This window comes from Aquarana catesbeiana, linkage group LG05 (genome assembly GCF_042186555.1).
Source record: "Aquarana catesbeiana isolate 2022-GZ linkage group LG05, ASM4218655v1, whole genome shotgun sequence".
Taxonomy (NCBI): domain Eukaryota; kingdom Metazoa; phylum Chordata; class Amphibia; order Anura; family Ranidae; genus Aquarana; species Aquarana catesbeiana.
In genome coordinates, this window is record NC_133328.1 from 106768420 (window position 1) to 106791630 (window position 23211).

The 23211-nt window shown below is 42.0% G+C and overlaps 1 protein-coding gene across 1 annotated transcript in view; it reads right to left on the reverse strand.

The window, feature by feature from the left end:
- The window catches only part of DNAH11 (dynein axonemal heavy chain 11), a 424128-nt gene extending 401537 nt beyond the window's left edge, over positions 1 to 22591 (reverse strand). The window contains exons 1-3 of the mRNA XM_073630040.1: positions 22323 to 22591; positions 13178 to 13436; positions 4637 to 4780 (exon numbers count right to left, since the gene is read on the reverse strand). Coding sequence (XP_073486141.1) covers positions 4637 to 4780; positions 13178 to 13408 — 375 coding nt within the window. The 5' untranslated portion in view covers positions 13409 to 13436; positions 22323 to 22591. The remainder of the gene's footprint in view (positions 1 to 4636; positions 4781 to 13177; positions 13437 to 22322) is intronic.
- Between the last annotated feature and the right edge of the window lie 620 nt (positions 22592 to 23211).

Below are 23211 nucleotides of genomic sequence, written 5' to 3' on the forward strand. Positions count from 1 at the left end.
TTCATTTGCTTATTGCCAGCATTATAGCCGCTAGCAATAGTCACTGTGCCCCCCCATCGGGAGAACACAATAGCTCCACGGGAGGAATCCCCCCGTCAACACTAACTAATTGAGCAGTATTCTTTCCTGCAACCCGTAGTTGTCGGTGATTAGGGACACTGTGAATGGACTGCGGCAATTAGGGATACTGACTGCTGCCGTGGTGATTAGGGACACTGAGTGGTGCGCCGGTGATTAGGGATACTGACTGACAACACTGGTCTGGTGACATTGTACTGCTGTGGCAGTGATCAGAGATAATAGCTGGCATCACTGACATACAGTGATATAAGAGCAGTAAGTCATTGTACAGGATCACCACCACAGCGGTACAATGTCACCATCAGGGACATCTTTAACGCAGGGCAAAAAAAGAGTCAGCTGTTTTTGGCCCATTCATTGTGGGGCCCAAAGCAGCTACCCCTTGAGCCCACAATGCCTGCAAATAGTTGATAAGTGGATTTGGGAGGGCCCAAGAAAATGTTTGCCCAGGGTCCAATCAATATTAAAGACGGCCCTGGTCACCATAGTGACACTGTACTTGCTCTGGTGTATAAACTTCAGCTTTAAACAAGCCTTCATTCATCTCCCTAGCTGCTTGTAATATGAAGTAGTTCATTTCGATAAGATCCCCAACAATAATCTAAAACCAGATTTCAGTCCGTTTCTAGCAGCTTTTTTCACCTGGTGATCCTGCCAGTAAGTCAGGCGCATGTATAATGATTAGATTTTATTTATTTATGTAAAACCTTTATTCCAAAAGGAATGTTGAAAACGGTGAAAACAGAGGAAAAAAAGTCTAAAAAATTGCAGCCAGCACAGCTAATGACTGGTAAACTGCAATATGTTACATTTTAGGTTTTGGATATAATACCACTTTAAGTGTCTCTGTTTTCTGTGAAATTTAAAATCTATTTCTTTACAGTGCTTATAACTACAGAGGTGAATTATGGCTTGTTTTAATGTGTTTTTTCAGATGTTTGGGATATGGTAATAATTTACTGTGCATAGTTTGTCCCCAGGTTCACTTTAAATTGAGTATATTTTACAAAGTTCTGCACCCTGGGTAGCATTAGAAGTTCACCGCCCAGTTTATTTGTTGTTTCAAGTTGCTTCTTATACTTTCATAAAAAAAATTAAAAATAGAATTTATAGTATATTTCCCCAGTTTGGGCCCTTGACTTGTACTGTAACTGACAGACTGTATCTAGAATTTTTCTAGATACAATTTTTCATTTAACTTATAAAGATATGCCTGTATGAAACAATCAGATGAGCAAATATTTGCTCTGGGCTCAGCATCTATTATGAAACTTGGAGTAATACCATGGGGAGATGTGTTCCTGGAGAGGATTGTTGTGTGTACCATTCACAATCAGGATTTCCACACACTTGTTTATTTGGCTGTCTTAGTAACAGATGAGAGTCAACGCTAGACTATTGCGACACCAACAGCTGGTAATAAAATACCCCTATTAATATTGGACATAGACACAGACATAACCCACTTCAATGCAAGTGTCTCGGTAATAAATTTAATTACAGATAACAAATCCAATGTTTACATCATAGATAGAATAAGATGATAATTAATAAAATGATAGCTGAGGAATTTATTATAAAATAAAAAATGAACACTGTTAATTCCTTTTACATTAGACCAGTTTTCATTACTGTGAAACTGTAAACCTTCAATTAAAAGATTAAACGTTTGCTGGTGTGCAAGAAGCATAATAATATGAAGTTGTGTGAGTGACGCCAAAAGAAACTGAATGAAAAAAAGAACCCTGTCCTCTAAAAATTAACAAAAGGTTTAAACGATTGAAGATATAGACACTTGCAAATTTCAAAATAGGTATACAGCTTGAATCACATTAAAACCAAGAAAAAAGGTCTCTGACAGATATTTTTCTGGATACTGGAAATAATTCACATCATTTTAATTTAGTTACTGAGCAATATAGGTCCACTATACAGGGAGTTGACAATAACATAGAAAACAGGCAGTCTTCCACTGGGCCTTACCTCCCTACATTTGGATGGTAATTGGTTTGGTTAGAGAGTCACTACCAGTGGGTCAGTCTATTACTGCCTGGGAGGTCTACATGTAGCAGAAAATTGAAATTGTAGCACCAAAGCACCAAGAGGTGCAGATACAATTATTTTCAATAAAGGTCAGGGGGACAATCCAAAAGGTAGCCAACATATTTGACAGCCAAACCAGCTGCTGACAAGGCCTGTGCTTGTAATCACACTGGAAAAAACAACATTAAAGGGCAAGTTCACCTTTACAGAAAAATATGTAAGGTGAACTTACACTGGACCCCCTCCCCATCGCACCAGTCCCGCAGTACCTGAAGCCAGCGATGTCCCGCGCTGACACATCGTAAAGCCACTTTACTGGTCCAGGATCATAAATCCCCTGCAGCTTATTCTCCTAAACGTTCCTCGTAGAGGTACATATACGAGGCACTCTAATTAGTCGGCGCCGTCACATGGGCGGCATTGAACAATCAGAGCCCATGTAGTCCATCCTTTCAGCGCTGGACGAGAGGAGAGAAAGCCACAGGGATTTCAAATCCCCGGACTGGTAAAGTAGATATACGATGTGTTGGTACGGGAGATTGCGGGCCTCGGGTACCATGGGACGGGGTGCTATGGGTAGGGGGTCCAGTGTAAGTTCAACGTACAGATTTTCTGTAAAGGTGAACTTACACTTTAAAAATCTAGTTCACATATTGTCTATTCACATTGTTGTCAATCAAGCCTTGAAAGGGGGGGGGGGGGCACTCTTGGACCTCCAAAACACATTGTATATTTTAAAATTGTCCCCCTGACTTTTATTGGAATAAAGTTGTATCAGGACCTATTAGCAGTGGAGTGGCACTTCAATTTCCATTTCTGTTACATTACACTACAAGCCAAGGAGACCATGGAGATGGTTTGGGGTGTACAAGCTGCCCGCCCAGGAACAAGGTCATTTACATCAAACATCAATACTTTAAGATAGCAGTAACAGTGAGATAAGCCTGTGAATTCAGTGCTATTGAGCTGCAATATTTTGGAGTGGGGATAACTACGAGCAGCATTAATACAATTGAAACAAGTAGTAACTTTCTAATAAAGTGTCATCAACACAATGCCAATTCCTCTTCCCCCATTCCATTCAGCTTACAGAAAATGGAAGAAAACGATGGAAAACTAAGAACGCAGTAGAAATGTATAAAATGATTTATGAAAACCCAGAAGCAAATAAATCACTAATCCAGTGCTTATGGAAAATAAATGGACATACATGTTCATATCAGCAGCCACTATAACATATTTAACCATCAATAACTCATATGCCTAAACGACAGGTGAGCCCAATAATTAACCTACTCCCCTGAGTATCCATTGAGGAAATTACGCGTATATGGATACGCAAAGCCTTCACCACACCTCGTGAAAAACGCTCCCCTCAAAATTTGCGCTCACCAGATCCTCAAAAAACATACGCCTTTGGTCATATCTTTGTCCTCACAGAGTCACGCTAGATTGAAGTCCTCCACCAGTCTCATACTTGACTATATTTGCATGCCTCTTCCTAGGGTGTTGCAGATGTCACCTGGCTTAACTTCCAACATCCACATTCCTCCACCCTTCCTGGCAAAAGGACATCTTTCGGCAAGCACACAGCAGATGTCTAAGACCCTCTGCTTGATGTTTTTCGGTGCCTGTGTAGAGAGGTGTGTGTTTGTTTCTTCTAATTTCCTCAATTGAGGAAATTAGAAGAAACAAACACACACCTCTCTACATATACCCGTAATATCCTCAAAGGACACTCAGGGGAGGAGGTTAATTATTGGACTCACCTTTCATATGAGGCAACAATTTTGAACTTTTTGGGAGTAAGGTGTGGAACACACCAGAAGAGCGCTGCTTTTGTTTCAATGATTATATTTGATTTTGGTCATTTAGGCATACGAGTTATTGAAAATTATCCACGGCTCATTCCTACCATAACTCATGCAATAGGATGCTTTATGCACTGTGTATGTGAATTGCAATTGATTCTTAATTGCACCCAATCATTAAAGCCCACAGGTGTACAGGTAGTTTCATTGCTAGTGGCAAGGTTGTCTTCTTTTGGAATATCAACCCTACAACCTCCAACTGACCATTTTCACCAAACCAAAAAGTGATGCTAAATTAAACATTTTACAGTTGTCACTAGAACAACAGGAGGAGGTAAATCTTTCAATAGTAAGACCTGTTTTGGCTGTCTACAAGAGGATTTCCCACACAGACAGCAAAGAATAAAATTACGTGAATTTTAACCATTTCCTACTGTATCCCAAAAAAAAGGGTTTGGCTATACATATGATCAAGGCGTTAGCCATTTTGCTTTTACTTGTGGTCATGTATCAATACAGAATTCAGAAGAAATTTTATAGTTGCCGGCTCTCTCATTCGTTTGGTATGCTATACATACACAAACCTAGGAACACCTTTGTATACAAGGTTACTTGTAGTCTTGATAAGAATGCCCTGTTTGATTAACCAATGCATTGTCATAAACAAAAAACAAGCCTTGAAAACCTACTCAATATCATACCTCTTCCAAAAGTGATGATGTCTGGATAAAAGATATACCAGATAACTCCCCATGTACGAGGACGTCTGCATAGTTCTCTGTTCCAATAGTTGTTGGAATCTTCTTCATGATGTAAAATGTCTTGCCCCTCTGATTGAGAGTAAGCTGTAATATTGAGAAAATAAGTTGAAATAAAGTTGGTAGTATATTCACAATATCTCTGCAGGATGTGGGAGAAGTCATTAAACGTCTTTCCATTTCTTACGGCAGTCCTAGGAACAAAGGTTTTCCTTCATCCTTTATCTTGCCTGTAAGCTTGTAAAACATTGGAAAAGTTGTTCCTGCATTGTCCCTCCCTCACAATTACCAGAACTCTTTACAAATCTTTTTTTTGTGTGTCTTTATCTTTTTAAACATAACATATACTTCAACTATTGGCAGTAATGAATCTCTTATGCTGCGTACACAGGACCGGTTTAGCCGTCGGAATAAACTCTGATGGTTTCTCCGACGGAATTATATTCAAGCGGTCTTGCTTACACACGGTTAACCCAAAGTCCAACCGTCCAGAACGCGGTGACGTACAACACGTACAACGGGACTAGAAAAGGGAAGTTCAATAGCCAGTAGCCAATAGCTTCCGTCTCGTACTTGCTTCAGAGCATGCATAGTTTTTGGTCCATAGGACCAGCATACCAGCATACAGACGATTGGTTTTCCCGATAGGAATTGGGTCCGTCGGAAATATTTAGAACATGTTCCGTTTCTAGGTCCGTCAGATTTTTCAAAAATTTCAAAAGTCAGATGAGGCCTACGCACAATCGGTATATATGATGAAAAGCTTCAGTCGGACTTTTTCTGTCGGACATTCCGCTCGTGTGTACAGGGCATTAGACAATGTACCGTACGTTCTCCTTCTCCTCTATCATTTCCCACTTTTCTACCAGCGCTCCAGTCTCCCCTTCATTCAGAAGTCTAACACTTGGCTACTAGATACCAAAGGTCAAAACTGCAATTTGTGGAACTACCCGAATAGAACACCTACACGATTAATATAAAATACAAAATCAATAAATAAAAGTATTTAAGTAAGGGCACTGAAAGATAACCTGTTTGTGCATAATTCCAATAAATATGCATACCTGAGAGCTCAATTTTAGGTGTGGACAATTTGCGTTTAAAAGTAGGAGGGGCTTAAAGTAGGAGGGGCTTAAAGGATAAAGTTTGGAGTCTACAGTAAAATACAAATTAAATCAGAGCCCTAGTCACATGCAGCCCATATAAAAAGTATACTGTTTGAAAAGTGTGCCCCCTCCATTCGGTTTGTCCTTTAGAACAAATTGCTGCCTTGTCCAAATTGTCCTGTTGGTCTGCTTGTGCTCCTCCTGTGCTGTGCTGCCTGTAACAGTGTGTTGCTCCAGCAGACACTGCCTGCCCATGCCGACTAGGCCCACTACCAGGCACCATGACCTCCCTAGCCATGCAGCAGCCAGTACAGCCATTTCAATCCGTCTCTGAGTCTATTCAAAAATATCTCTTCATCATTGTTGCCATTAATGGGTTTTTTTGACAATGAGGAGTTAATTTACTAGGAAATAAATACCAATTTTTCTTTAAAATTACTCATGCAGTATTTATCCTAAAAGTAGTCAATTCACTAAAAAAAAAAACACATGCATTATTTTACAAGTACATTACATATTTATGTTTTGTGATAGTTAGCAACTAAAGCTAGAGTTGAATTGGTTTATTGGATTTCTTTTCCACTGGCTAAGACTGCACCATGAATGAAGACAGAGAAAAATTATAAAACTATGAAAACATTCATTATGTGCCTTCTGATCGATCTCCTTCTAGTGAAATGTTAACATGCATTTACATTCCTAAGCTCAAGGCCTCCAATGGCTCCTGCTGCTCTCAGCCAAGTCTGAGAGAAAGGAGAGAGAGGTAGAGAGGACCTGCAGATCCATACAGGACTTAAGTATTTGGGGGGGGAGTTTGCGGGGAAACAGCTACTGAAACTTTTTTTTACCCTATTGCATAGAATGCATTAAGGTAAAAAACTATTTGACTTTAGAACCACTTTAACCACTTGCTTACTGAGCACTTATACCCCCTTTCTGACCAGGCCAATTTCCAGCTTTCAGCGCTCTCACACTTTGAATGACAACTGCGCGGTCATGCAACATTGTAACCAAATTACGTTTTTATCATTTTTTCACACAAATAGAGCTTTCTTTTGGTGGTATTTAATCACCACTGTGCTTTTGAGTTTTAGCTAAACAAACACAAAAAAAAAATTTGAAAAAAAAAAAAAAAAAACACTTTTTATATTTTGTTATAAAACTTTGCAAACAGGTAATTTTTCTTCTTTACTGATGGGCACTGATGAGGTGGCCCTGATGGGCACCGATAGGCTGCACTGATGGGCATCGATAGGTGACACTGATGGGGCGGCACTAGTGGGTACCGATCAGGAGGCACTGATGAGGCTGCACCGATAGGTGGCATGGAGAGGCGGCACCGATGAGGCGGCAGTAGTGGCCACTGATCAGGAGGCACTGATAGGCAGTGATAGGTGGCACTGATGGGCACAGACTGACATGGATTTGCAGCACTGATTGGCACTTAGGGGACCGATGTCCCTCTAGCAGAAGCCAGTTACCGCCTTTATTCTTTTTTCACGCTGACAGCATGAATAAAAAAAAAAAAAAAAAACGGTAACCGGCTTCTGTTTACTTCCGTGATCAGCTGTCATTGGTTGACAGCTGGTCCCATGGTAAAGAGCGTTCTGCGATTGGCCCTTTACCCTACTCTGTGATTAGCCGTGTCCAAAGGACTCGGCGATCACAGAACACGTGGGCAGCGTGAGAATGGGAGGACATACATGGATGCCCTCCCGGCATTTGAGGTCCATGCTGTAGCCGTTTTACAGCTATAGCGCGGACGTCAAGTGGTAAAATTTACCAAAACTAGAGCATGTGGGTCTACCTAATCAATTTGCATTTAATTAGGCAGATCCTTCCACTGCATAATTATTGCTAGGTCTATAAAGGATTTTACAGACAAATTGTAATGTGTGTGGTGAGCTTTACACAGTAGTGATCTCACCAAAGCTCACTCTAATTCTTCTGAGACCAGCAGCCACAGGCAGCAGTGTCTTCACGCTGCAAATATACAGCTATGAGGCAACTCATACAATATACCTGCAAGTGCTCTATTTTTTAGGGGCAAAAGGTACATTTTTTCAGGGTACTTAGTCCCTAATCACACAGGCACTGAAACCCACAGTCCACGAATGGGCTCTGTGTTTAAGCAGCTTGAGCCAATGGTGTTGCATGCAGGCAGCACTTTCAAACACTGCCTGTGACACAATCTGCGAATGAGGGACAGAATTATGGGACTGATCAGACTCTCCCCCATTCACAGAGTGTTTTACAAGCAGCGTAATCAGTGAAAACACTTTTCTCAATAGAGGAGGAAGGAGGACATGCTTGAACACTCTGAACCTTTTATATCAGGGAAAGAGAAATCCATGATAAGGATGGTTGTTACCTGGTTAGACAACTAAATCTGGCCATAGACGGTTCAGCAAGGGCCAGCTGAGATTCAAACCATGTATGGGCAGGCTGAATTTACCCAAGTTGATTGATCGATCAACTTGGGTACAACCAGCATGCCGTATTTTACATGCGATTATCGCTAGCGGCTGTTAGAATTATGTCCTTCAATGGACGATAAATAAATATATTTACCTTTTCGTTTCCATACTGCAGGGGATGTTAAACTTATTCCTTAGAGAGAAGTCCAAATCCTGCAAGATGATGCTCCAACACAATAAAGGATTGTTTTCTCTTGAGATCTGGGATTCTCACAATTCCCCAGGAACTCAGCAAAAGCACTTATCTCAATGGGCGATCACTGCCCACACAACCGGTGAAGCGGTCTGGGGAAGGATGTACTAGAACTGGAAAGAGTCCAGAGAAGGGCAACAAAGCTAGTAAGAGGGCTGGAAGATCTCAGTTATGAGGAATGACTACATGCATTAAACTTATTTTCTCTGGAGAAGAGACACTTAAGAGCGACATACAAATATCATAATGGGGAGGAAACAGTCTCAGGTCACTTATGAAGACACATGGCCACTCAATGAAGTTGGACAAGAAAAGATTCAACCTTGAACTGCGTATGGGGTTTTTTACTGTTAGAGCGGTAAGGATGTAGAACTCCCTTCCACAATCAGTGGTTGCAGCAGTTAATGTTGCTAATTTTAAAAAAAAATCCTTAGATGGACATCTCATTGAGCGCAATATCCAGGGATATGGGGCATGGTAGGAACATAATACTTTTACACATCCAATGGATGGACTGATGTCTTTATTCAACCTTAACAGCTACGTACAGTGCCTTGAAAAAGTATTCATACCCCTTGAAATTTTCCACATTTTGGCATGTTACAACCAAAAACGTAAATGTATTTTGTTGGGATTTTATGTGATAGACCAACACATATTGGCACATAGTTGTGAAGTAGAAGGAGTACTGTCCGTGATACTTTTTTTATTTGTACTAACAGTACTGCTTGGACCTTGAAGAAGGGGACATACCCCGAAATCTTGTCCTGAAAAATTGTATGTTAGTGCAAATAAAAAAAGTATCACGGACAGTACTCAATTTTCTCTGTCACAATTGCACTAATACGGCTACAATCAAATGAAGTAGAAGGAAAATGATAAATGCTTTTTTTACAAAAAAATATGTGAAAAGTGTGGTGTGCATTTGTATTCAGTCAATACTTTGTAGAACCACCTTTCGCTGCAATTACAGCTGCATGTCTTTTTAGGTATGTCTCTAAAAGCTTTGCACATCTAGAGAGTGATATTTTTGCTCATTCTTCTTTGAAAAATAGCTCAATCTCTGTCAGATTGGATGGAGAGTGTCTGTGAACAACTATATTCAAGTCTTGCCACAGATTCTCAATTGGATTTAGGTCTGGACTTTGACTGGGCCATTCTAACACATGAATATGCTTTGTTCTAAGCCATTCCATTGTAGCTCTGGCTGTATGTTTAGGGTCGTTGTCCTGCTGGAAGGTGAACCTCCGCCATCAACTCTGACCAGATTCCCTGTCCCTTCTGAAGAAAAGCATCCCCACAACATGGTGCTGCCACCACCATGTTTCACGGTGGGGATGGGGTGTGTTCAGGGTGTTGTGCAGTGTTATGCCCTGTACACACGATCAGACATTGATCGGACATTCCGACAACAAAATCCATGGATTTTTTCCGATGGATGTTGGCTCAAACTTGTCTTGCATACACACGTTTGCAAAAACTTGTCGTAAAATCCGATCATTCTGAATGCGGTGACATAAAACATGTACGTCGGGACTATAAACGGGGCAGTAACCAATAGCTTTTATCTCTTTTTATCTCTATTTATTCTGAGCATCCGTGGCACTTTGTGTGTCGGATTTGTGTACACATGATCGGAATTTAACCGATCAGATTTTGTTGTCGGAAAATTTTATCGCCTGCACTCAAACTTTGTGTGTCGGAAATTCCGACGAAAAAAGTCCGATGGAGCCCACACATGATCGGATTTCCGATAACACAATCCGATCGCACTTTTTCAGTCGGAAAATCTGACAGTGTGTACAGGGCATTAGTCTTCCGCCACACACAGTGTTTTGCTTTTAGGCTAAAAAGTTCAATTTTGGTCTCATCTGACCAGAGCACCATCTTCCATGTGTTTGCTGTGTCACATGGCTTCTCGCAAACTGGATTTCTTATGGCTTTCTTTCAATAATGGCTTTCTTCTTGTCACTCTTCCATGGAGTGCACGACTAATAGTTGTCCTGTGGACAGATTTTCCCACCTGAGCTGTGGATCTCTGCAGCTCCTCCAGAGTTACCATGGGCCTCTTGGCTGCTTCTCTGATTAATGCTCTCCCTGCCCGGCCTGTCAGTTTAGGTGGACGGCCATGTCTTAGTATGTTTGCAGTTGTGCCATACTCTTTCTATTTGCGGATGATGGATTGAACAGTGCTCCGTGAGATTATCAAAGCTTGGGAACATTTTTTATAACTTAACCCTGCTTTAACCTCCCTGGCGGTTTTCCCGAGTGTGGCTCGGGGGTTAAAATTCAGCACCATTAGCAGTAACCCCGAGCCACACTCGGGATTACATTGCAGGATCCTGGTGCCTCCTTACTTACCTTGTCCCCGGGATCCTGCGATGTCCCCCGCAGTGTCCGCGGGCTGTTTCCTCCTCCAAAGCCTCTCTGTGCCAGGCTCCGTTCCCTGTGAGCGTCGCGACGCACGGGGGCAGAGCCTGGCGGCAAATTCAAAATAATGTAAAAATCATAACACATACAGTACTGTAATCTTACAGATTACAGTACTGTATGAAATGATTTCACATCCCTTTTGTCCCCAGTGCTTTGGCCCATGCCCTGCATGCAGTTTTACATGATATACACTGTTCTTTCTGCCTGGAAATTGGAGATTGTCCATAGCAACCAAAAAGTGTCCCTTTACATCAAAAGTGGCTTTAGACCAGCTAGAAAACAGCGATAGTAAATTAGAACACTTGCAGAATTGAGCGATAGTGAATCGTGGGGAAATTTATTTTATTACTATTTATTTTTATTTTTTTTAATTATTTATTTTTATTTATTATATATTATAATTTTTGTTTTTGTGTTTCAAACTTTAACATATCTACTAGACTCTGGTTTGGACAGATTTAAGTGCGTTATTGTTAAGATTTACAGACCTACAATATAAAACGCCAAATTTCCATGCAAAATAATTGTACCGCTTTCAGCACCTAAAATCCGAAAGAATCATACCGCCAGGGAGGTTAAACACAACTTTATCCCTGACCTGTCTGGTGTGTTCCTTGGTTTTCATGATGCGGTTTGTTCACTAAGGTTCTCTAAGGCCGCATACACACGAGCGGACTTTTCAGCAACAAAAGTCCGACGGTCCGGCGGACTTTTGATGGACTTCCGACGGACTTTTGAACGAACGGACTTGCCTACACACGATCACACCAAAGTCTGACGGATTCGTACGTGATGACGTACGACCGGACTAAAATAAGGAAGTTGATAGCCAGTAGCCAATAGCTGCCCTAGTGTGGGTTTTCGTCCGTCAGACTAGCATACAGACAAGCGGATTATTCGACCGGACTCGAGTCCGTCGGAAAGATTTGCAGCATGTTTCAAATCTAAACTCCGTCAGATTTTCGACTGGAAAAGTCCGCTGAAGGTCCGATGAAGCCCACACACGATCGGATTGTCCGCCGGACTCGGTCCATCGGACCAGTCCGGGGGCGAAAAGTCCGCTCGTGTGTACGCTGCATAACACACCTCTGAGGGCTTCACAGAACAGCTGTATTTGTACTGAGATTAAATTACACACAGGTGGACTATTTACTAGGTAACTTCTGAAGGCAATTGGTTCCACTAGATTTTAGTTAGGGGTATCAGAGAAAAGGGGGCTGAATACAAATGCACGCCACACTTTTCAGATATTTAGTTGTAAAAAATCTTGAAAACCGTTTATCATTTTCTTTCCACATCACAATTATGTGCCACTTTGTGTTGGTCTATCACATAAAGTCCCGATAAAATACATTTACGTTTTTGATTGTAACACGACAAAGTGGGGAAAATTTCAAGGGGTGTGAATACTTTTTCAAGGCACTGTAACTATGGGGATTTGAAAGCCACGCTCTTCTTCCCCTACTTTTCTAAGGGCTTCTGGGACAGATCAGAACTATTCTGATTGGTCGTGTGCTAGCAGGTGACCACTTTGAACAAATAGAATTGCTCTTATCTGTCCCAGAAACCCTAAAGAAGGATTGGGAAGAAGATTGGGGCTTTCAAATCCCTAGACCGCTGCACTGGCTGCTTGGGTGGCAGTGACAGCTAAATTACCCACACAGGTAAATGCAGATGGGATCTGGGGGGGGCGTAAGGTGTCAGTTCACCTTTTAATTTTTTTTGAAAAGGCGAACTTACACTTTAATAACTTTTTTCCTTACAGTTTTTTGTAACATTCTACTCAGCAATCTAAAGTGAAAATGTTGCCTTTGCCAGAATAAGAAGAGTATTTCACCTAAAGCCCAACTCCAGTGAAAATTTAAATTTTTGCTTACATTTTTACTTATGGATAGAGCAGCTAAGAATTAGGAATTTTGTTGAATTTTTATTGTGGTCTGTGTTCACGTTTGTAAGATTTCCCGCCACTTGCTCTGTGTTACTGGGAAAAGGAGTGAGAGAAAAGATCGGGATGAACGGCAAAAAAAAAAAAAAAAAACACCTTTCTAGAAGTAGAGTGGAGAAGGGTTAGTGCTTCTTTTAGGAAGATTGGTGCTTCTGTTAGGATTTTATTGGCTTGGCCCAGGATACATATCCATGCTTTGGAGTGGGAATCTGCTGACAAACAATTCTGGCTCTGACCTATCAAAGAGTGCAAACTTATCAACCATTTCAACAAGACCAATTGTAGTTCTTATTCATTACTTCTTAGAGTAAGTCATAAAATGTGCATTACCTCATGTGTCACTGTCAACCCTCCTTTAGGTGCTGCAGAAAACATCAAAAAAATGTGATCGCCCTGATCGAAAAAGTCCCTCAGTATTTTTTCGTTTTGTTCATCCTCCACAAACTTTATCCAGCGGTCCTCCTTGAGCTTCATCATCCGTTGGAGCCATCCTCCGATATAGTACACTCTCTCATCCTCCCAGAAAGGTGGCACAGGGGGTTCCTCTTCAATGATATCCATTCTTTACTCAGTAATACTTGCTGGTTACCTATGAAGAGAAAACAGTTACAGATACGGCCTCATGCACACACTTTTTTTAAATTAGTTTTTATTGCCAGCAGATTTCTGTGGCTGAATTCACAGATGGTTCTGGACAGTTGCGTTCTGTCTGTACAAAGGTTGACAGCAGCAGCAGCAGCAACAGCAGGGATAGCCGATTACCCATTGATGCTGATCTCATGTCCCTAACTGCAGGTAATCACTCCATGTGCGATTACATCTGAACATCAGCAGATAGCTGTGGCTGCAATCAGCCTGTCATTGCTTTGTACAGCTTGGGCAAATGCAACTTTCCGCAACCGCAGGATTCTTGCTGCAGCGGACAATAAAATACTGTGCACAAGGTCTTAGATTTAGGATTCAACCAAGCAGCAGCATTGGGCTGCATTACAAAATGCAATCCCAGCACAAGAACAAAGCAAATAGCCAGATTTCTATGGTTTCAGTTCATACCAATGCACTGAAAAATATAATGGACACATTGCATTTTTGCACAGTGCATAGTAAAAATATAGAAGTTAAAAAAGTGTAAAATAAAAAAATACTACAACCTGTTTTTAAAAGTCCACTGTAGCCTGGTGCAACACAGTTTAAAAAGGAATGCCAATGCTAACCCTTTTGTTTTAGGGTGGAAAAGCCCTAAGGCTTCATTCACACAGGGCATACATAACCAGAAGCCTGTCAAAGGCTGTGTATATTCGCACAAGGATGCACAGGCAGTTCTATTGCTATCAATTGGGATGCTGCGGCAACACAGGAACAGCCGCTGCTCCCAATGTAACATTCGTGCACACATACCAGTTATGTATGACATGTGTGAATGAGGCCTAAGAAGCAATCCCACCATGTAGTGATTTATGCCATAGATATTGAGATCACTACCCATCCTGCACAGTTTGGGGCTGAGTACAGAATATTGACATGATGTCCTGAATGTCAGGAACTGAGGCTAAACATGCTATACATGCTGTAATGTGGGGCTTCCCAGCAAGTTCAGTCCACTACAGAAAGCTTGCTGGCCCACTTTTATTAATAAAACAGAAAAAGTTCACACAGAAAATCAGTTTCCCACACAGGGGTTTCCACCATCAACATGAACATAAAAGAAGTTCGGCCTCCTGGCTCTCTCTAGCAGCGCCGCTGCTTGGGCCTTTTGCCTTGGTCCTCCAGACCCTCTAACACAGCACCTCAGTGCTCTCTCGTACAAACTCTGTACCTCAGCTCCTGCACTGTGCTGACATACACACCCTGGCTGCCCTCTGTTTAGCCTCTCTCTCTCCTGGAGAAGGGTTGGGGTCCTCCTGACCATTATGCAGAGACCTCCCGTCTCTTGGGTGAAGTCCTGACCGGTTGGCAGGTCGTAGATTATAAAGGTTGTAAACACCTGCACACTCAGCCTGCTAGTTTCTGGCAAGAGCCAGACACAGGATCGGAGATGCCTTCCCTCCCAAAGCACTTAAAAATCTACAAGCTCCAAATCCTGATTCAAAAATTACAAAACGCAGAGAAAGACGAAAAACCACTCTTTTCCAGTCAGAACCGACACTCTAGAGCCCCTCAAACTGTATTTTTGAGAACCCTGTGTTTTCGCCTACATTTACACAGTGGCAGTGCCCCGCACTTCACAATGCAAACACCTGCCACAGTATAAAATCAAAATGCAAGACTTTTGTTAGATGTCACAACCTTACATAGAGACATCCTAGTCTATAAAGCTCATCAGAGGCGTTACAATCACTTTTAGATCTACCAACAATGTACTGTGCTAAAGCCTGCCCATTTGGATACAATTTGATTAGATAGCAGGTCTTCATATTACAATTGGTAAATCTAAGGTGATTGTACAGTCAGATTGTAACATGCATGGTAACCCATAGAAATCTAGAACCCGACATCATGAAATAAGCTGCAATATAAGGGCGATGAATCATAGTTAATGTCTCGGTACACCATTGCAACGTAAACTACCAATATTATTATATGCATTCTTACAATCAATTTAACAGGTCATCAAAGTTCTACCTCAGTTGTACAGGAGTGTTATCAATCCATTTTTTTTGCAAATTACCGGTGCTTATACACAGGCCTACCAACCCAAATCAAATTGATCACATTCTGATCCCTAATGCCATTTTTTCTAGGGCTTCTAGGTAAATGAATGCAAGCTTCAAGTGTTTCTAAAAAGGTAATTTTTTAAAATTTTTTTTACTAAAATAACAAACATGTCATACTTTTTTGCATAGAGCAGCCCCGATCCTCCTCTTTTTGGGTCCCCCGCAAGCACGCCCAATTCCTCCTCTTCATCCAATACCCCCATAGGAAGCCATTTCCTATGGGGGCACCGTGCAGGCTCACTCCCGAGCCCCGCTGCCTGCATCTATAGACACAGACAACTGAGCATAGCCCTGCTCCCTCCCCACAGTTTGATTGACAGCAGCTGGAGCTGTGAAGAAGGATAGAGCAGACAGAGATGCTGCTCTTGTGTACAGCACTGGATTGAGATGGGGCTCAGGTGAGTATAAGCGGAGGGGGAGGGGGAGAGGGGAGGGGGAGGGAACTGGATACAGACATTTTTATTTTCATGCAATACATGAAGGTAAAAAAAAACTTCAGCCTTTAGAACCACTTTCAGTCTCCTTGTAGGATCAATATATTCTCCTTTACATCTTCTAAATGAATTAAAGATTAGTCCCTGTGTCTGGAACCCATCAGATATTAAAAAATGACATGTAATGTATAGGTTTAAACCTTTAAAAGGGAGCGGGGCGCTTTTACCCCCTAGAAGGGGGTTAAAAGCGCCCCTGTTGCGCCGCTGCAGAAGAGCTTTGCAGGTGCTTCGGCAGTGCTGCCCATGCATTCCAATGGGCAGGGGCGGTGGAGAAGCGGTGTATACACCACTCGCAAACCGCCCCAAAGACGCTGCTTGCAGGACTTTTTCTAACGTCCTGCAAGCGCACACTCGGGCTTTCACACTGGGACTGCAGATGAGGCATTTTTCAGGTTCTTTGTAGGCACTATTTTTAGCGCTAAAGCGCCTGAAAAACACCTCAGTGCTAAAGGGGTCTTAGAGTAGGGCATGGTTAATACCACTGTGGGGGTTTTTTTGCCATCTGTAGACACAACAGAAAATTAGAGGACACTTCTAAAAAGTTAAGCTAGGTAAACTTTAGTAGATTTTCAGTCAAAAATTCATACAAAAAAATTGTGCGAACAGTCTCAGCGCATTTGACGGCTTGACAGAAAGTACCGGTAGTTCCAAATTTTGTTTTCTTTTAACATTCGATTTTAGAGTGAGTGGACATTCCTAAAAGAAAACTGCCTATACTTCTAGAAATTTGTTCATTTGAGAATTTTTTTTTATCATGCTCCTTCTAATTTTCTTGTCACTGAAGTCGAAAACAAATGTTGACTTCACCCCACTAACGATTAGAAAATCAAACGAGCATTCAGGCCATACAAGGGTTGAATCTCGAAAGAATTTTCTTTACAAAATCATATCTAAGAATTTTCGTTCGTATTTTGCACCATTAGTGGGCTAGGTGCAGCAACAGCCGATTTCCGTGCGCCAATCAAATTTGAGTAATCGGACATGTTGGGAATTTTTTGAAAAAATAATAATTTTCTAATCAATGATGGGAGAATCGTGCAAGAAATGTAATCAAAAAGAAATGTGCAAGAAAAGAAGATTCCCAGCCATGAAAATTCTTTTTTGTAGCAACGTGAGGTGAAATTGAAGGCTTGGTTGGCGGAATTTCGAAATCAATGGTGGCACCATCGGATCACAAAACGCACAAATTATCTGATTTTCAAAAGAAAATTCTTTCGAAATTCGACCGTGTATGGCCAGCCTTAAAATGAGAATTTTTGTTTGACAGCTTGTTAAAACAGAACAGAACAACCAGTAAAAACGTCCCCTGCAGAAAATTGTGTGGGGACTAAAATTTGGGCTTTTTCTTCACGTTTGGGGCTTCTGCACACTAGCTTTGCACTCTGAAGATTAATCGGCGTTCATATTACTCTTGTATTGCCTCCTCAATACCTGCTTTAAGCCCTTGAATGGTGCTGCTCACATGCAGCCGCACACCAAGCGGTTACTTGCGGTTAGGGGCAGATGTCGGAGCCTTGTTGCAATTGACTGTGTCTAGGCTCAGACATCATCCCTAACCACAGGTAACCCCGCGGTAAGCAGCTACATGTGAACAGTGGTGGCTGCTGTCGGCCTGTCATTCGTTTATATAGACAGAGCGGCTGCCACTATTCGCATATACGTGCCATTCCAGCTGTAAGAATCCACTGATTCCTGCCATTGGACTAAACAGCCTTGTGAAAGGGCCAAACTTGCCCATTGAGATCAATGGGGCTGCATTGCAACCTCAAGCCAAACGCTTAACATATATTTTAATTTTTTTCAACTTGCTGGTTGACTGAAAACAAATGATCAATTAATGGCCAGCCTTAAGCCTAGTGTGTCAGCCTTAAAGGAGAAGTCCAGCCAAAGCTTGTTAGGCTGCGCTTCACCTATGGATCACAGGAGTGCAATTCGTTTTGCACTCCTGTGACCCGTTTTCAGCAGAAGTCTGCTCTCTGCTGACGTCACAGGAATCAGTCCAGGCACCGCGTCATCACGACAATTGATGTCGGGATCCACCAGGTGCCTCTCCACTCTATCCAAAACTAAAAAATAAGTTTTGCCTTTAGTTATAATTTAACATTACGGGTCGGTTCACACTGCTGCGATGCGGGAACCCTGCGAATCCACTGCGGGTTCCCGCATCGCATGTTTCCCAGCGGTAGTTCACACTGCCCTATGTAAACTGCTGGGAGTGTCAGGTAAAAGTTAATGACACCCCCAAATCAGTTCGCATTTTGCTGTGCGGGCTGCAAACTCGGTCAGGAATCGGATCACATGGGTGTTCTTCTGCTGCGGAGAGGGGGAGGGATCGGATTGCAGCAGCGCTGTGGGCTGGATGTGTAGTGCCCACAGCGCTGCTCAGTGACAACTGCCATCCATCCATCCATGCTCAGCCATCCCTCAATGCTCTGCAATACCCTGCAATACTGTGCAATACTCTGCAATGCCTCGCAATACCCCGCCATAACCCGCAATACCTAGCCATACTCTGCAATACTCTGTGATACCCAGCCATACTCTGCCATACCCAGCCCTACCCAGTCATAGTCGGCGATACCTTGCGATACCCTGCCATACTCTGCAATACCCCGCCATACTCTGCAATACCCCGCCATACTCTGCAATACCCCGCCATACTCGGTGATACCCTGCAATACCCTGCCATACCCAGCCATGCTCAGCCATGCTCAGCCATGCTTGGCTGTACTCGGCCTCTGCATGTGGCCAGGCTGTGGAAGTCTCACACATGTGGTATCGCCGTACTCAGGAGGAGTAGGAGAATCTATTTTGGGGTGTCATTTTTGATATGTACATGCTATGTTAGAAATATTGTATAAATGGACAACTTTGTGTTAAAAAAAAAAAAAAATGCGTTTTAACCACTTCCTGCCACTTTGTGCGGGGATATCTGAATGATGGGTGCAGCTACAGGCATCATTCAGATATCAGCTTTTTCAGCCAGCGATTCCCTACACCATAGGAATGATCATAGCGGCTGTTCCACTGCTTGATCATTCTTACGAGAGGCGAGAGGGGACATCCCCCCCCTCCCGCCGCCCTCCGGGGTTTCTACCGACTCACCGCTACGATCAAAGCCAGGATCGTTTTTTTTCTATTTTTTTTATTTCAGGCTTCCCATCCTAGAGGTGAGATGTGGGGTTTTATTGACCCCCATATCTCACTGTAAAGAGGACCTGTCATGCCATATTCCTATTACAAGGGATGTTTACATTCCTTGTAATAGGAATAAAAGTGATCAAAAAATTTTTTGGGGGGGGAAAAGCATCAAACTAATATAAATAAAGTAAAATGAACAATAAAAAAAAAAAAATTTAAAGCGCTCCTGTCCCCGTGTGCTCGCATGCAGAAGCGAACGCATACGTAAGTCCAGCCCGCATATGAAAACGGTGTTCAAACCACACATGTGAGGTATTGCTGCGATCGGTAGAGTGAGAGCAATCATTTTGGCCCCAGAACTCCTCCATAACTCAAAACATGTAACCAGTAAAAATGTTTAAAGTGTCGCCTATGGGGATTTTTAAGTAGCGAAGTTTGGCGCCATTCCACCAGCGTGTGCAATTTTGAAAGGTGACATGTTGGTTATCTATTTACTTGGCGTAACTTCATCTTTTACACTATGCAAAAACATTGGGCTAACTTTACTGTTTTGGTTTTTTTAAAGCACAAAACAGTTTTTTTTCCGAAAAAAAGTGTTTGAAAAATTGCTGCGCAAATCCCATGCAAGATAAAAAGTTGCAATTACCGCCATTGTATTCTCTAGGGTCTTTTCTAAAAAAACATATATAATGTTTTGGGATTCTATGTAATTTTCTAGCAAAAAAATTATGATTTTTACATGTAGGAGAGAAATTTCAGAATTGGCCTGGGTGCCCCAGAACGCCTGAAAGTGCTCTGTGAATGTTGGGCCTCTGTATGGGGCCACACTGTGTAAAAGTCTCACACATGTGGTATCGTAATACCAGAAAGTGTTTTGGGGTGTAATTTGTGGTATGCATATGCTGTGTGTGAGAAATAACCTGCTAATATGACAATTTTGTGATAAAAAAAAAAAAAAAAAAAAAAAAAAACTTGATTTTGCAAAGAATTGTGGGAAAAAAATGACAACTTTAAAAAACTCACCATGCATCTTTCTAAATTCCTTGGAATGTCTTCTTTCCAAAAAGGGGTCATTTTGGGGGTATTTGTACTTTTCTGGCATGTTAGGGTCTCAAGAAATTAGATGAGCCGTCAGTACTTCAGGTGTGATCAATTTTCAGATATTGGCACCATAGCTTTTGGACTCTATAACTTTCACAAAGACCAAATAATATACAACGATTTGGGTTATTTTTACCAAAGATATGTAGCGGTATAAATTTTGGCCAAAATACCGTATATGAAGCAAAAATTACTAATTTGAAAAATTTGATAACAGAAACGAAGAAAAATGCATTTTTTTTAACAGATTTTTCGGTCTTTTTTCTTTTATAGCGCAAAAAATAAAGAACCCAGCGGTGAATAAATACCACCAAAAGAAAGCTCTATTTGTGGGAAAAAATTTCATATAGACACAGTGTTGCATTCAAAATGTGAGAGCACCAAAAGCTGAAAATTGGTCTGAGCCAGCAGCTCCCATCCCCTCCACAGCCTGGCACTCCAGTTAATTGAGGGGCAGAGCAAAAAGCTGTTGACTGACAGCCACTGGCTCTCTGCTCACCGAACAGCATGAACTGAGTGATCAGCGGCCTTTGATTGCTTAGTTCTCAGTGTAGAGGCAGCGGGGGATAGATACAGCATCGGAACAATGCTGCATCCACCTAGGTAAGTTTGGCTTCATGTACACTGCTGCTGGTAAACAAACGTTTAGGAGCAGTTGGGCATTTTTTTCAGCTGCCCCTGAACTCTCCCCTATGTTATCTTATCAGTACATGTACACAGGGTCATGTATAGTCGTTTCTAGGCAGTTGAGTTTAGAAGCATTTTTTTGGAAAGCAAACAAAAAAAAAAATAATGCGTTCAGGACAGATGTTCAGTGGCATTTGAAACGCCAAGTGCCTGTAATAGCGTGTAAACGCAATAACTCGCATTTAGCCACATTTTGTTTACAGGCGTTTTTGAGTTTTTGATGGAGATATAAAAACGCAAATGCGGCTAAATGTAAATGTGGCAAAACTGATGTTTTTAAACGTCAGTAACTATCTGTCAAGTTGAATAATTCAGGAGAGGTTTCAAAACATCCCGTGTACATGAAGCCTAAATGTTCTTGCTTTTTTTTTTAACCCAAACTTCTCTTTTAAAGCGTAACTTTACTCACCTTCAGTCCAGAAAAGTGGTGTCTCGGAGCTCCCCAAAGATGCCAGCTTCTGGGTCTTGATCACTGCCAAGCTTTCATTGGCTGGGCTGAGATTGCACCAATCCCAAGTTCAGTCAGCGTCAGCCTTGCCAAAATTTGTACAATGAGCAGCTTGTGGGGGGACAGGCAGGTATAAGTAACTTTCACGCAAAAAAAAGACAAAACATGTCTCTTCTGTGTCAAAAATCCTGCATGTTTACCCATTTTTCATTTTTTCTCATTCACATTGAATGCTGCTTTGAATTCGTGCGACTTTATCTGAAATCGCACAATTTCAATGCCGCTCGTCAGTGCAATCTTGGAAGACATCTGTGCGGCTTCATGCACAGATGTCTATTAAGGTCGCACCCGGAAAAAAAAAAAAAAAATTGCCAAAAGTAGTGCAGGAACTACTTTTTCAAAGCGACGTGGCAGCGCAAAGTTGGCGTCACACCAATTTGAACAGTGCGATTGCCAGCAATAGGGTGCGACTTTAACAAGTCGCCCCAGTGTGTGAACGGGGGGCTTACCCTGACTTTGGAAGGCAAGTCCAATTACTTGCACACGATCTCCAATTGATTACAAGCTCATTGATGACCAACAGAACAAAAAAAAAAAAAAACTAGCATCTGTCAGTCATATAAATCATTCAGCTGCATTGGATACAGTAACAACTGTCTGTAAACTCTATTAAAGTGTAAAACACAAATAAGACACACACAAATATACATACATAGATATCAATTGCAAATGCCTTCACGCCTATAAAGTAACAATGCAGTGATTTGTAGAGCTGCCTGTATTATATGTTCTTCTTCCTCCTTGCAGTCATTATACAATGAATAAGTCATGCATATTGTCTGTCATTTCAACCTCCATGAAAGGTTTCCATCCAGGATCTCAATTCCCACCTGTCCTCCTATGTGCCTCCAAGGTGCAGCTTTACCTCCTGCCTGGGGCTCCTCTTCCCTCTACTTGTCTGTGTACATGACTCCTGTTGCTTCCTTTGCAGGTTCCCTTATCTGTATGTGATCCCTCCTCTGTTTACTGACAGCTCCCTATCTCACTCCCATGTAACGTCCCCAAATAGTGCGGTTTGGTTGTAGAGGAGGCGTGCGTCCCATGTTATTGTGCTGCCAGGCACACCGAGCGGCGTCCCGTCTCCCTGGGAGACCAGAGCCTCCGACTCACCCAGCGGTAAACAGACCACGCCCCCCTGCTCTGAGATACAGTCATTTGAATTGTATCAGCCCGAGCCCAGGGCAATCAATCACGAGTAGATGGAAGGGAAATGTTTATTCTCGTGTAGGAAGGTGTACAAGGCGTGCACCAGGAAACAATGGATGGGGGATTTACGAGCAAAATGCCTTTCCAGGGTAAAGTTAGTGCCAGCAGAGAGATCCAGAAGTGGGCTTGTATTTCTTCATCCTGCATGTAATTGGTATAATACACCACGAGAGTATTTCCATTTCTGCTGACAAATTAGAATAAGGCCCCTTTCACACTTGTGCGACTTGGGACTGCAAAAGTCGCATGACAAGTCGTACCCCATGATTTCTAATGAGTACCGTTCATATCTGTGCGCCTTCATGTTACAGCGACTTCAAAGTAGACCCTGCACTACTTTGGTCTGATTTTGATGAGCTTTGAGGTCCATAGACCTCAAGATTACACAGGCATTACTTCAAGTCATGGCACTTTCAGATCATATAAGTGTGAAAGGGGCCTAACAGCTACTTTAAATGTGTTACCCATTGTATATACCCACTTGTATACACCAATCAGTCATAACATGACCCC